Source organism: Uranotaenia lowii, chromosome 1 (genome assembly GCF_029784155.1).
Source record: "Uranotaenia lowii strain MFRU-FL chromosome 1, ASM2978415v1, whole genome shotgun sequence".
Taxonomy (NCBI): Eukaryota; Metazoa; Arthropoda; class Insecta; order Diptera; family Culicidae; genus Uranotaenia; species Uranotaenia lowii.
In genome coordinates, this window is record NC_073691.1 from 31,249,810 (window position 1) to 31,263,129 (window position 13,320).

Genomic DNA, 13,320 nt, shown 5'->3' on the forward strand with positions numbered 1-13,320 from the left:
CAAAAGAGTACAACAAAGATTTTTAAAGAACTATTGAGCTGTACAAAAAGACTTGCGACCCTGTGATAGCTACTTGATATTGAAAAAATGAGAAGTACGTAGATTGTTTTTCTTCATACCAACTTAAAAGTTCCAAAAAAGTAGAAACAGAAACCAAATCAGTACTTTAAAACTATTTATGAGTTTTGGTTGAACTTAATAAAGAATGAAGTTCCATGGGCCTCGAAATAGCATTTTCAACAGCAAAAATGTTCCACGAAACTTTTGTTCAGCTCTATGTGAACTCATGATTTCATTCTTTAAGTGATATCCGAACTTTTAGTTGCTTGTTCAGGATTTGAGAAATTCAAAAATGACCCCAAATCGACTCAGTCTAGCTGTATATTTCCGAAAAAATCGGATCTCGTGTGTTGCAACGTAAACTACACAAAATAATTATTGAAAGGTGCCTTAGTAATAGAACCATGAACTTTTTCAAAATTTTGGACGGTTCGAGCAGTAAAGTAACGTATTGAACCAAGAAAACACTAATTTGTTGAACCCCATAAAGTTGGGTAAGTTAAGAAACCAGCTGTCCATAACAATTTACGTGATAACTTTTCTTGTATTGCTTCTATCAGGCTCATCTCTTCAGCGTTTGTGAACAACATGTTCTGCATCACATCGAATGTAGTTTTTTCAAAATTGATTCACTGCTTATTTTTCAAAAACTTTTTAAAGTTGAACCATACGAAAAACCGTCCAGACTTACCCTGGTATACCTAACTTAGAATGTTACAAAATATTCACTGGTGTTGGGAAAAAGTGGTAGAAATTTGGTCAGTTTTAGCAAATTTTGAAAATTTTGTCATGCAAAAACATTTTAAAGATCTGTGGCCTTCAAGTTTTTTAACAAAACGTGTTGTAGTTTCGCATGCTGTGATGCAAAAATAGCAATATTTCTATCACATACGGCTGAAATAGAAAAGATCTTGAAAACATTTTTGCATGGTAAAATTTTCGAAACGTCAAAATTTCTACCACTTTTCCCCAACACCAGTGAAATTGCTCTCAAAGATCAGCATGGGTTCAAACGATGATTTTCTTCACTGTTATTGTGACGAACAAGCTTTTGTATTACTTGGAATTTTTTTATGGTTGAAAAATATTTTTTTTGGTTAACTGAAACATCCCGTTCTCTCACTTCTTGAACTTTCTGATGACTATAAATACTTTTCAAATTATATTTCACTAATTTTCCACAAATAAATGTCAATACGAAACAGCATGCATGCAAAATCACGTGTTTTAAGCTTAGTTTTTGAACGAAGTTCACTTTTAAGAAATAACGATTATCAAAACGAAATATCATTCGTATGATTTTATATTTTTCAATTTATTCTTCTACTCTATACAGTTTAAATGCAGTCTGCAAGAAAAAAAAAACGCTTTAAAAAAACTTCAGTAGATATATTTTTTTTTGATTTCCTATGTATTTAAGACTGATAATATTAACTACACTACCGTAGAGTATTCGAGTACATACACGACAAGAAAAGTTTTTCAAAATTCCGAAATACACGGCTGCTCCACCGATTCACAGATCGGATAGTCCAAATAGTCGCAAACATTATCGTTCCAGCCCCAATCGTAGTGCGGATTCCACAGCTCGATACAATGTTCCCCGTCCTTCCGGTTCGGTTCATTCCGGGCCCAATGCTGATACGTCATCTGCCGACTGCTCGCAAACCACGTGAAAGTCCCGGACTGAGCCAGATCACTTGCTCCTAGCCAAAAGCGTACCGACTCGTCCAGCTTATCGGTCGTTTGGATAAATTTGACCAGTTGTTCTTGTTTCTCCTGACTTTCGATCGACACCAGAGCCATACCCAGAGAGTGACAAAATTCGTGGGCATGGTGCCAATTTGTCTGCAAAAGCAAAAAAATAAAACTATAGATTCGTCAAGTTACGATGGACAAGAACATGCTTTCCTTACTTTGAAATTCGGTATGTAGAACTTCGCAGCACCACAAAATGGTGTCACTAAGGTCAAAATTAGGAACAACTTCATTACGATTGTCATAAGTTTGACAGCAAAAGCGAAACTGTTTTCAAACTTTGAACAACAGCCTTCAACTTGCGTAGCCCAAAAAAGCAATAAACAAAATTTCGGATGACTAATTTGTCATCCATAACCAGTCCGACGTCGTAGGAAAGGAACATTATTTTGAATTAGAATAAGCAAAGCGTAAAAGATGCTAATCACAGAATGCCGGCTTCTGGAGACTCCCAGTTGGAGTGATGCAAAAACGCCTAAAGTCATACTACAGCTTCGCCATTCATCAGGTGGGCAATTATTGGGTGGGCGTTATTCGTACATACTGTGTTGGCATCAGTACAATAACAAATTTTGTTCTTAAAATCACCTATCTGAATATTGTTTCAAATATTTGCCAGTTTAGTAACATATTTTTGTTCAGTTTTTTCCTACAATTTCCCGCAATAAGAAGCTTCTATTTTCAGAACCAGTTGAAAAAAAAACCCACAAAAGTTTGTTCTGATAATATCTCGCTTCCAATTTATAAACACGCATGCAGATGAAACAGTTTTTTCTCCATTGCGTTTTGTGAACGTTGCAAACACATTGCATTACCATAACCCTTTATTGCTGCAGTAGCGAAAATTTTCCGAATCAATTGGTCTAGCTCTGTTTGGCTGTCAAAAAAGCTGGTATGGAAAATTTCCCTGAAGGGAAAACGCCAGGCATAAGTGCATAATTTTCACGCAATATGCAATGTATGCACCCCAAAATGTGTCTGTTTGTTTGTCTATTGAATGTCAACAGAGGCGCCGCAGCTTTTCGCGAGGGCATTTATTTTATGATGCTACAGCATCCCTATCATCCAATTGGTGGAGAAAATGGAAACAAATATTGGCATTGAGCAAGTCTGTTAGTGGGTGGATGTAAATGGATGATATAGGACCCGGGAGGAAGAAAAGAGAGGGAAGTTTTTTTGAACCCAAAGTTCAATTAATTTTGATAGAGTGCTTTCCTCATATTAATATAAAATTTACAACACTAGTTTTTCTAATTGTAGTATTTTATTTTATATTTGTAAGTTGTATATTCAATTTCAAAATAATGACAAAAATGACAAAAATGACAAAAATGACAAAAATGACAAAAATGATAAAAATGACAAAAATGACAAAAATGACAAAAATGACAAAAATGACAAAAATGACAAAAATGACAAAAATGACAAAAATGACAAAAATGACAAAAATGACAAAAATGACAAAAATGACAGAAATGACAAAAATGACAAAAATGACAAAAATGACAAAAATGACAAAAATGACAAAAATGACAAAAATGACAAAAATGACAAAAATGACAAAAATGTCAAAAATGACAAAAATGACAAAAATGACAAAAAGGACAAACATGACAAAAATGACAGAAATGACAGAAATGACAAAAATGACAAAAATGACAAAAATGACAAAAATGACAAAAATGACAAAAATGACAAAAATGACAAAAATGACAAAAATGACAAAAATGACAAAAATTACAAAAATTACAAAAATTACAAAAATTACAAAAATTACAAAAATGACAAAAATGACAAAAATGACAAAAATGACAAAAATGACAAAAATGACAAAAATGACAAAAATGACTAAAATGACAAAAATGACAAAAATGACAAAAATGACAAAAATGACAAAAATGACAAAAATGACAAAAATGACAAAAATGACAAGAATGACAAAAATGACAAAAATGACAAAAATGACAAAAATGACAAAAATGACAAAAATGACAAAAATGACAAAAATGACAAAAATGACAAAAATGACAAAAATGACAAAAATGACAAAAATGACAAAAATGACAAAAATGACAAAAATGACAAAAATGACAAAAATGACAAAAATGACAAAAATGACAAAAATGACAAAAATGACAAAAATGACAAAAATGACAAAAATGACAAAAATGACAAAAATGACAAAAATTACAAAAATGACAAAATTGACAAAAATGACAAAAATGACAAAAATGACAAAAATGACAAAAATAACAAAAATGACAAAAATGACAAAAATTACGAAAATGACAAAATTGACAAAAATGACAAAAATGACAAAAATGACAAAAATGACAAAAATGACAAAAATGACAAAAATGACAAAAATGACAAAAATGACAAAAATGACAAAAATGACAAAAATGACAAAAATGACAAAAATGACAAAAATGACAAAAATGACAAAAATGACAAAAATGACAAAAATGACAAAAATGACAAAAATGACAAAAATGACAAAAATGACAAAAATGACAAAAATGACAAAAATGACAAAAATGACAAAAATGACAAAAATGACAAAAATGACAAAAATGACAAAAATGACAAAAATGACAAAAATGACAAAAATGACAAAAATGACAAAAATGACAAAAATGACAAAAATGACAAAAATGACAAAAATGACAAAAATGACAAAAATGACAAAAATGACAAAAATGACAAAAATGACAAAAATGACAATAATGACAAAAATGACAAAAATGACAAAAATGACAAAAATGACAAAAATGACAAAAATGACAAAAATGACAAAAATGACAAAAATGACAAAAATGACAAAAATGACAAAAATGACAAAAATGACAAAAATGACAAAAATGACAAAAATGACAAAAATGACAAAAATGACAAAAATGACAAAAATGACAAAAATGACAAAAATGACAAAAATGACAAAAATGACAAAAATGACAAAAATGACAAAAATGACAAAAATGACAAAAATGACAAAAATGACAAAAATGACAAAAATGACCAAAATAACAAAAATGACAAAAATGACAAAAATGACAAAAATGACAAAAATGACGAAATTGACAAAAATGACAAAAATGACAAAAATGACAAAAATGACAAAAATGACAAAAATGACAAAAATGACAAAAATGACAAAAATGACAAAAATGACAAAAATGACAAAAATGACAAAAATGACAAAAATGACAAAAATGACAAAAATGACAAAAATGACAAAAATGACAAAAATGACAAAAATGACAAAAATGACGAAAATGACAAAAATGACAAAAATGCTTAAATAAAAAAAAATGATTTTTAAATTGAAAATTTTATCGAATTTACCTTCTTTTTTTTTGGGTTACAAGAATACATTTTAAATTTTATTCATTTGACTTTTGGTACAATTTCTTTCATTCGTTTTTTTCTGTGTTTCGGAAATTCAACATAAAAAACTATCGGAACATTGAATAAAGAAATATTTTTCAAGATTTATTCTTCGGTCGGATTTGTTAAGCTTATTCACAAATGCGAAATTGTAAAATTAAAAACCTTCAACAAAACGACATTTCTACAAGTTTGTTTCAACTCGACCCTAAAAAAGAAGTAATAAGTAGAACCGATAGAAATTTGTTTTATTTAAATAGTTTTTTTTCCTAATCAATACAAATCGAATTGGAGATTCGTGTTCTTACAAAGTGTTTCGCAAAAGATCTACCGAAACATTTCTATGTCTAGCTTTCTAAATTAATTTACTATTACTAGGGAGAATTAAGATGTATCTTGTCTTAAAGCTAATGAATGAAATTAAAGGAAAGATCAACAGAAGACTCAGATTAAAATTTAGGATTGAATTTGTATTGTAAAGAATGAAAGAGAGCAAATTATTGATTTGAGTATCTTCTGATTGTTTTCACGCCGTAACGAGATTAAGTTCTGTACAAAAGAGTATTCTTGTGGTGATTCTGTGTTGTAAGAATCGTAGGGAATCGACTTTTCCGGAAACTTAAATATCAATTTTTAAAAAGTTATCATCTTTCGTCAGACAATTCAGTCAGTACCAAACACTTTCAAAAGATTTATCTCCAATTTGGTTCCAAATAAGCTTCTTACACTAGATCTAACACTCTCACGCATCCCCTAAGTCTAATCCTTACAACCCAAACCCGCCGACCAGTTACAGATTCCGCCCACCGGATCGTAACTCAGTCCCTTGGGGCAGGTATATTCCCACCCCACGACTCCACCGATCTCCATTTTGGCACAGGATATGAACTTTTTACAGGACAACGGATGGGGGAAGTTGCCCTGATCCAGACACTCGATAATTCCGGGCCCATGCATGATCACCTTGACCTGGGAGCTGGTCTTCCCGATGACTCGCTGCTCTCCGTCATCGTAATAATCGTAATCTGTCGCCGGCCTGTAAGCTCGTCCCGCGATGTAGTCTTCCTTCTTGCGGTGTTTGCCATTGTTGCTGTTACTCCTGCTTCCGGATGTAGCGGCAGCACTGTTGTAGGTGGACTTTTCGTAGGTGTCCTGTTTCTTGTGCTTCCGGGCGGATCCCGGAGGATGGCTGCTGTAGAAATAGTTCGGAGTCGTTTGCTGGTAGTAGAACTGCGTTTGCGTAGCGATTCGGGGCCGTTGCATGATTTTTTCTAGATAAAAAATTAAAAAGGAGAAATATTTGATAATAAGTACAAATTACAATCGATTACAGTGATGAATATTTTGATTTATAATATCAATTTTTCAACAAAAGAAAATACTAAGCTGTTAAAATTAGTTTAAACAAAATTAATTGAACTTTCAGGAACACAAAAATTGAATTATTGAATCATTAACTTGAAAACTAACTCTTCAGTTAGAAGAAAACAAGGCCAAAACTGAACCATTTGAAGCAATATAAGAAACATGTAATAATTCAATGCAAACACTATTTTTAAAATGCTATCGAAATGTTCAATCGAAGCTGTAGATTTTAAACATATCGTAAAATGGGTTGAATTGAGACAGTTCTTGGACCACTGTTGTAATATTTCTGTCAAATTCACATCTTACAACCCACGATACTATCAACCTTAACCGAACTATATTTAAAAAAAAAACTATATGGTAAGCATATTTTACTATCAATTTAAGACACCTGTCTTGGTTTTGGTTTATTAGAACTCTAGCCTTCAAACTGAGAAACTTGTAAACTTAAGAACCACAAACCAACAATAAATGCCTCAAATGAATGCATTCCAGCATTTTATGCGTCCCTTAATCAGTGCGTTGTTTTTGACTTAGTAGAAATGTTTTGTCTTTTCCAACCACCAGGGACTACTTTTTCCATCATCCAACCTTTAATTCGAAAATCTGTTCATTATAGTGCTTGAATTCAGGTGTAAAAATAATCAAAGATATTTTTGATTTAACCTCTCAAATAAAGACTAAAAAAATTTTTTTTTATTTTCAAAGTTTTGAGCAATAGCTGAAAACCAGAATATATAAGATCAACTTTGAAGTAGAATTTGAAGTTTGCGGAGTATTTTCAAAACTACTAATTTTAATGTGGAATTGAGAAAAAACTTCCGAAACAGGCCCGTGCGAAGGGCCTGTCTATGAAAGGAGGGGGTGTCGAAATTCAAATTTAGCTTAAAAATAATAACAATACCAAAAATGAACAATAAAAAGGGAAGTAATTTTTAGCACCGTTGCTCACTTATGATAACCACACAAACATGGCCGTAGAAACGGGGGGGGGGGGGGGGGGCGGAGGGTTGAACATCCCTCATGAGTAAGCTTGACAGATTGCCCGGATATTTGATGTAAAATTTCGAGAAAGTCCGGTCCGGCCCGGTTGCCCGGATATCGTGAAAAAAGTTCGGATATTGCCCGGATTTTTTCACAATTTTCACAATGAAACCAAAAAAAAATCAAAGTTTTTGAGTAAGTTTCAGCAAAATCAATTAACGGTATGGGCATTTTCAACGGTTGTTTCAAATAATTTCGCTGATTTACATTTATAATCCTTTAAATGTTTAAGTGTTCCAAAAACTTTTTGGAAGTCTGCTATTACATTAATAAAATATTAATTTAATTTTTTTGCATTTTTTTCTTTGCTTTTATAGATAATAACACCTAAATTTTGCCCGGATTTTGCCCGGTTTTTGGATTTGAAAAATTGGAAGCCATGCCCGGATTTTGCAGGTTTTTTTGAAAAAATGCCCAGCTTCGAAATGGCAATGCAAAATTGAAGTTCAGATTCAGATCATTTGAAATTCATAATTTAACTCGGATTCACAATACAGATTTAAAAAAATAGTTTCAATAGTGAATTTAGATTAAACCTGAACTACATAACATAAAAAAAAGATTCATGAATGAGGACTCTAAAACTTCTCTCATAAAATTCTCATCTGGAATAAGATTTGGAAATCGTTTTTTGTACATTTCAGAAATCGTATGGAAATTCGTATACAGATTCAAAGCACAATTTTTGAATTCGGGTTCATAATTCAGATTCCGAATACAGATTGAAAATTCAGAAAAAGATTTAGCTTGTACATAAATTTTACAATCAACAGCAATTGTTGAGGAATTCAAGATATCATGAACACAATATTTCTTGTCGATTCAATTTCCAGATTTCAAATTTTTAATCAAAATACGTTGGTTAAGACAGTTCAGCTGAAAATCACAAATAAAAAGTAGAATTAAAGTTTTTTTATTTTATGCTAAAAACCTAAATTATATTATTAAATATCTTCCACAGAAGTTTCATAATAGAATTGATTATTTATGAAAAATATTTGCAGTTAAGGAAACATATGTTAATGATCTTCACCTTAAAAATCTGCATAAAACTCTATATTTCCTCTGTGTACTTTTGAACATTATTAACAAATTAAGGACACCCAAATTCGGCATTTTTATTTCAGAAACCAATAGACAAAACTCTGCTAAAATTTATATATTTGAGTATTGGGAAGTGTTGTGTTCAATTTTTTAGAATGAGATTTCCCAATTAGATTTATAACATTTGAATTATGCTTTTAAATGGAGTATACTAGCGGCAAGCGAAAAAAACGTGATATCTATTAATTGGTCCGAAATGTGTTTATTGCAGTTTTTTAAACACAAATTTCAAACTAAAATCATTAATTTGGTTGAAGTTTGCATCAGGAAATTTTGATCCGAAAATCTAATGATTTGTATCTCTTACTTTTTTTAAATTTGGATTTTTTTTTCATCAAAAGTTAAAATCTTTGAATTTGCAAAATAGTTTTGAAGATTGGACTTGTTTGATTTGAGTAAAGAACAAGCTTTTTTTAAGAAATGAAGGCTCTCCTATAAAAAGCTTATTTTATGCTCAAATCAACCGGATCTACCAGACCCTTGAACAAGTTCAAAGATTTTAACCATCGATGAAAGCGGAATAAGTTTACCTTTAGGTTTAGGACCAATTTTCTAAAGTTACGATTAAATATGAAAACTTTTAATGTAAAAGTATTTAAAAATGAATTATCATTAGGTTACAACAAACATAATTTGTTTCAATTTTTTTTGAATTCGTGCATTGTTGGGCAAAAATTCATAGGTAAAAATCGGTCACCAAAACCATAGGTAAAAATCGGAAAGTTTTTCTTTCATAAACACGTTTCAACATAAGCTATTTTTGACATTTATTTAATTGACTCAAGACAACAGCATTTCGGTGCTTTTTTTAATGGTGGATTTGGTAGATTTCAGCGTCTTGAATTCGAATCTTTTATCAAATATGGTCGAACACTTTTAGTATTGATGATATTTAAGGAGTTTTAAAATGTATCAGTTTTAAGTTAAATCAAACTTTGAAAACTGATTATCTAACAAACCCACATAATTGAAAAAAACTTATTCTGATTCTGTTTATAATACTTCATCAAATAAAGGAATAATATTATGATGAAAATGATGCATGATCTAAAAAAGGAAAATTTATAAATTTAAAAAAATAATGGAAAGATATTATTCCAAGTATTTATGACATTACTGCAGAAAGTGAAAAAAAACTTGATTTAATTTATCAAATTTGTCGAAACCTCCAAAAAGATTACAGGTAGGTATGCTTTAAAAATATCCGAAATTCTGTTTGGTTTAAGACTTCATAAAAATATGATAAATGAGAAGAAGTCAAAAAACATAAAACTTCCATAACTTTTTTTGCAGAACTCAAAATTACTTGAAATCTTGCGGAAAGATGCTAATACAATTAAAACTGTTATTTTGCAAATTACTCTTTCAAAAAAATTCGTGTCGAAGTTTTAGCTCCAGTATAAGTAACAAATATTTATTGAGCATAGTAGCCCAAAATTCAAACGTGTCGTCTTAGCAACAAATATCTAAAAAAAGGAAACTTAGAATGAGGAAAAATGAAAATTCCTTAACCAATTTGCCCTGGATCCCCAGGTGCTGCTTCTTAATCTGAAATCTTATATTCCACTAGACTGAGTGCTCAATAAATTTTTGTTACTTATACTGGAGCTAAAACTTCGACGGTTATACCACGATTTTTTTTTGAAAGAGTAATTTGCAAAATTTTTCGGGAGGGTACTAATTTTCCTGTTTTTTTTTATTTTTCTGAGATGATGGTACACAGAAATACAAAATTAATATTTGTTCATGAATGACTAACAGAGTTCAGAAATTTTAGTTGACGCAATAAAGAAATTTTCTAATTTTTAAGTCAATCACTAAGACCATAAAGTTGTGGGTGTATGTGCAAAAAAAACTTCATTTCCATCCACAGAAGGACGTCATTCTTAAGGACTACCGTCTAGGAGTACAAATCAATTAACATATGGGCTCCCTACGTTAACATTTCCTCATAAATATGGAAACGTATGGCACTGTTTTCCACGTTTCTTCCTCCCTGTGTTTAAGTTGTCTCTGCGTTCAATACTGCACAGTGAGCCCGGCCGAGTAAAGATGAGTAGTAAATGTACTTTTACTACTCACCGGTATGCTGACAAGATCTGACTGTGCATGTATCATAAGCATAAGCATGAGCATAAAACTAGCTGACCCGGTAAACTTCGTTTTACCTTTAACTTAATACATTATTTGAAAATGTTCAATTTGTTCTTCACTCACCATCAGGTTTTCACCTGATACTTGCTATCTCGATCCATATTCAAGGTTTCAGTACGAAATAAGGTTTTTGATAAAATTGCAATTATTATATTTTTTACGGAAACTTTATCTTTTTTTTTTTTCTTAAAAATGTATTATTTAACTAAAATCCTGTAGATGTTTTTTATTCCTTAAATTAAAACTAACTGACTTTTGTTACAAATTTGGAATTTTTATAACAATCTAAATGATAGGTCTGTGATCTCTTTCAATTTGAATTCCTCAACGCAATCTTAATAATTTTAACTCATTCATGAGTTTAATCTGAATTTTGAAAAAATATTTTCTATCCGAGTTCCGAACCTATTATTAAACTCAGGTTCAGAATTCGGATACAGCATTAATATTCAAAATTCAGATAATTTCCCAGGGCTTGTGATATAGCTAAGTTGGCAAGTCAGTTGCTTTCTGAACCGATGTCCGTGAGTTCGAGCCCAAGAGTAAACATCAATCACAGTTGTACCGGATAAGTTTTTCAATGGCTTGTCCGCCAACTTCATCGTTGATATAAGTCGCGAATGACATAAAGATGTTAAAACGACTATAATCGAATCAAAAAAAAAATTCAGATAAGGCTCATAAATCAATAAAGATATTCAGGATTGCTTATTATGAAATTTTAATTTTTGGCCTATTCCCAAGTTTAGATTCAATTTTCGAAATGTAAAAAGACGATTTCTTAATTAAGAATACAGATCAATTAAATTTGAACATGAGACAAATATTGAAATTTATTTCGGAACCCTCACTCATCAATAAAGAATTTAATAGTTTATGTTTTGAGTTTCAATCTTAATTTATTAAATTTTTTAATTTTTTATTTGAATTAAAATATCAAATGTTTTCAATTCACCGCCATTTCGAAGCTTTGAATTCTGACAATAGAATTAATTTTCAGCACTTCTGATCTGGCTATAAAACAAATACTCAGGATGATTTCTAAAACTTTGGCTTTGATCATTTAGTTTCCGTGAACTTCATTTTGGCGATAAATACATTCCTAGGACAACATTTTGGCAGCTTTGTGTTGGTAACAAATATAATTACCTTGCTTATTTTTTCAAATGTCTAATTTTACGTTTTTCAGAAAATTACGGTGAAACAGGACAGTGTTTAAATATATTTTGCACAATCACCTCGGAAATCTATCATTGTCGACTTGAAATTTCATGAACTGTTGATTTTTATGAACAGATTAGAAATTTAAGGAAACTCACTATAATGCTCATATTTTTCGATCGATCGAATTGTTTAAAGAAAAATGCCTTTGTAACTGCCGGGATTCTAAATGTTCATAGATTAAATATTGTGTTATTCGCAAAATATTTAATTCAACGAATAAGAGTTTGAAACACTTTGGATAAAATTTTAAATGAAATGCAAAACTTAATTTGAATAACAATTTCAAAGCACTATTTCATGTCTATTTTCTAATGATGATGCCTGTGTAGCCGATAATTGCGAGCGACACTCTCTCTCGGTCGCTAGTCCTTTTCCCGTCGGTATTCTCTTCGTCGACATTACTACACGCATACACACAAGTCACGACGGCTTAGCTTGTCTTGTCGTGTCGTGAGCCACGCCAGTCAGTTAACGATATTCAGCGAGGCAGGTTGATTGTCTCCCGTTCAGCTGGTGTGTCGCGAATCTGATGTTCCACAATGCCAACTGAAAATCAAGAATCCTAAACAAGATATGTGAAATATATAACAACAATACAATTCAGATTTTGATAAAACCAGAGCCCTGAGATGATTTTAATCTAACTTGAATTTTAGTATTAAGAAATAAATTTCTATCGTCAAGTGAGAAAAAATTTGAAATCTGTAAAAAAATTCTGAACCTAAGATTAGTTTTCGAGGTTTTGCCTTTAGTTCTGAGTCAAGATGGTTAATGTTGAATACCTTACTTTATCATGAAAATTTGGTTAAAAATTTAAAAATTCGAGTAGAATTCGAGGCATGTCAATTCAATAAGTCATCGTGAATGATGTTGAAACGCTTACGTTTATCAATTTAAACAAAAAATACATTCAAGATTTTATCATATTTTTGTGTAATTTTGTAAAAGATCCCCACGCTTTTTTAGGTTAAGGTTTTCAAAATATTAGAAAAAACCTTCTTGGTCTTGAAAACGGATAAACACCAAATTTCATGTTGATCGGTTCAGTTGTTTACGGATTATCTTCGAATTGTGTCATATTTTTATTTATTTAGTTTCAGAGCACTCACTCCCCCCCCCCCCTCCCCTTTCTTCTTTAGAAAGTGTATTACAAAAACCATTCTTGGTCTTGAAAACGGCTGCACGCCCTAAATTCACGTGGATCGGATCATAAGTTCCGGG

The 13,320-nt window shown here is 31.2% G+C and overlaps 2 protein-coding genes across 3 annotated transcripts in view; both read right to left on the reverse strand.

Moving 5' to 3' along the window:
- Positions 1-1,521: 1,521 nt before the first annotated feature.
- Positions 1,522-2,057, reverse strand: LOC129745769 (perlucin-like protein). Its single transcript, XM_055739144.1, has 2 exons — positions 1,977-2,057; positions 1,522-1,908 (listed from the first exon to the last, which is right to left on the reverse strand). The coding sequence occupies exons 1-2, from the start codon at positions 2,049-2,051 to the stop codon at positions 1,543-1,545; spliced, it is 441 nt and encodes a 146-aa protein (XP_055595119.1). The 5' UTR covers positions 2,052-2,057; the 3' UTR covers positions 1,522-1,542.
- A 3,227-nt stretch (positions 2,058-5,284) lies between these two features.
- LOC129746674 (mucin-5AC-like) overlaps positions 5,285-13,320 on the reverse strand; it is a 267,526-nt gene continuing 259,490 nt past the window's right edge. For both annotated transcript variants that reach the window (XM_055740621.1, XM_055740548.1), the window contains exon 12: positions 5,285-6,476. In XM_055740621.1, coding sequence (XP_055596596.1) covers positions 5,965-6,476 — 512 coding nt within the window. In that variant the 3' untranslated portion in view covers positions 5,285-5,964. The remainder of the gene's footprint in view (positions 6,477-13,320) is intronic.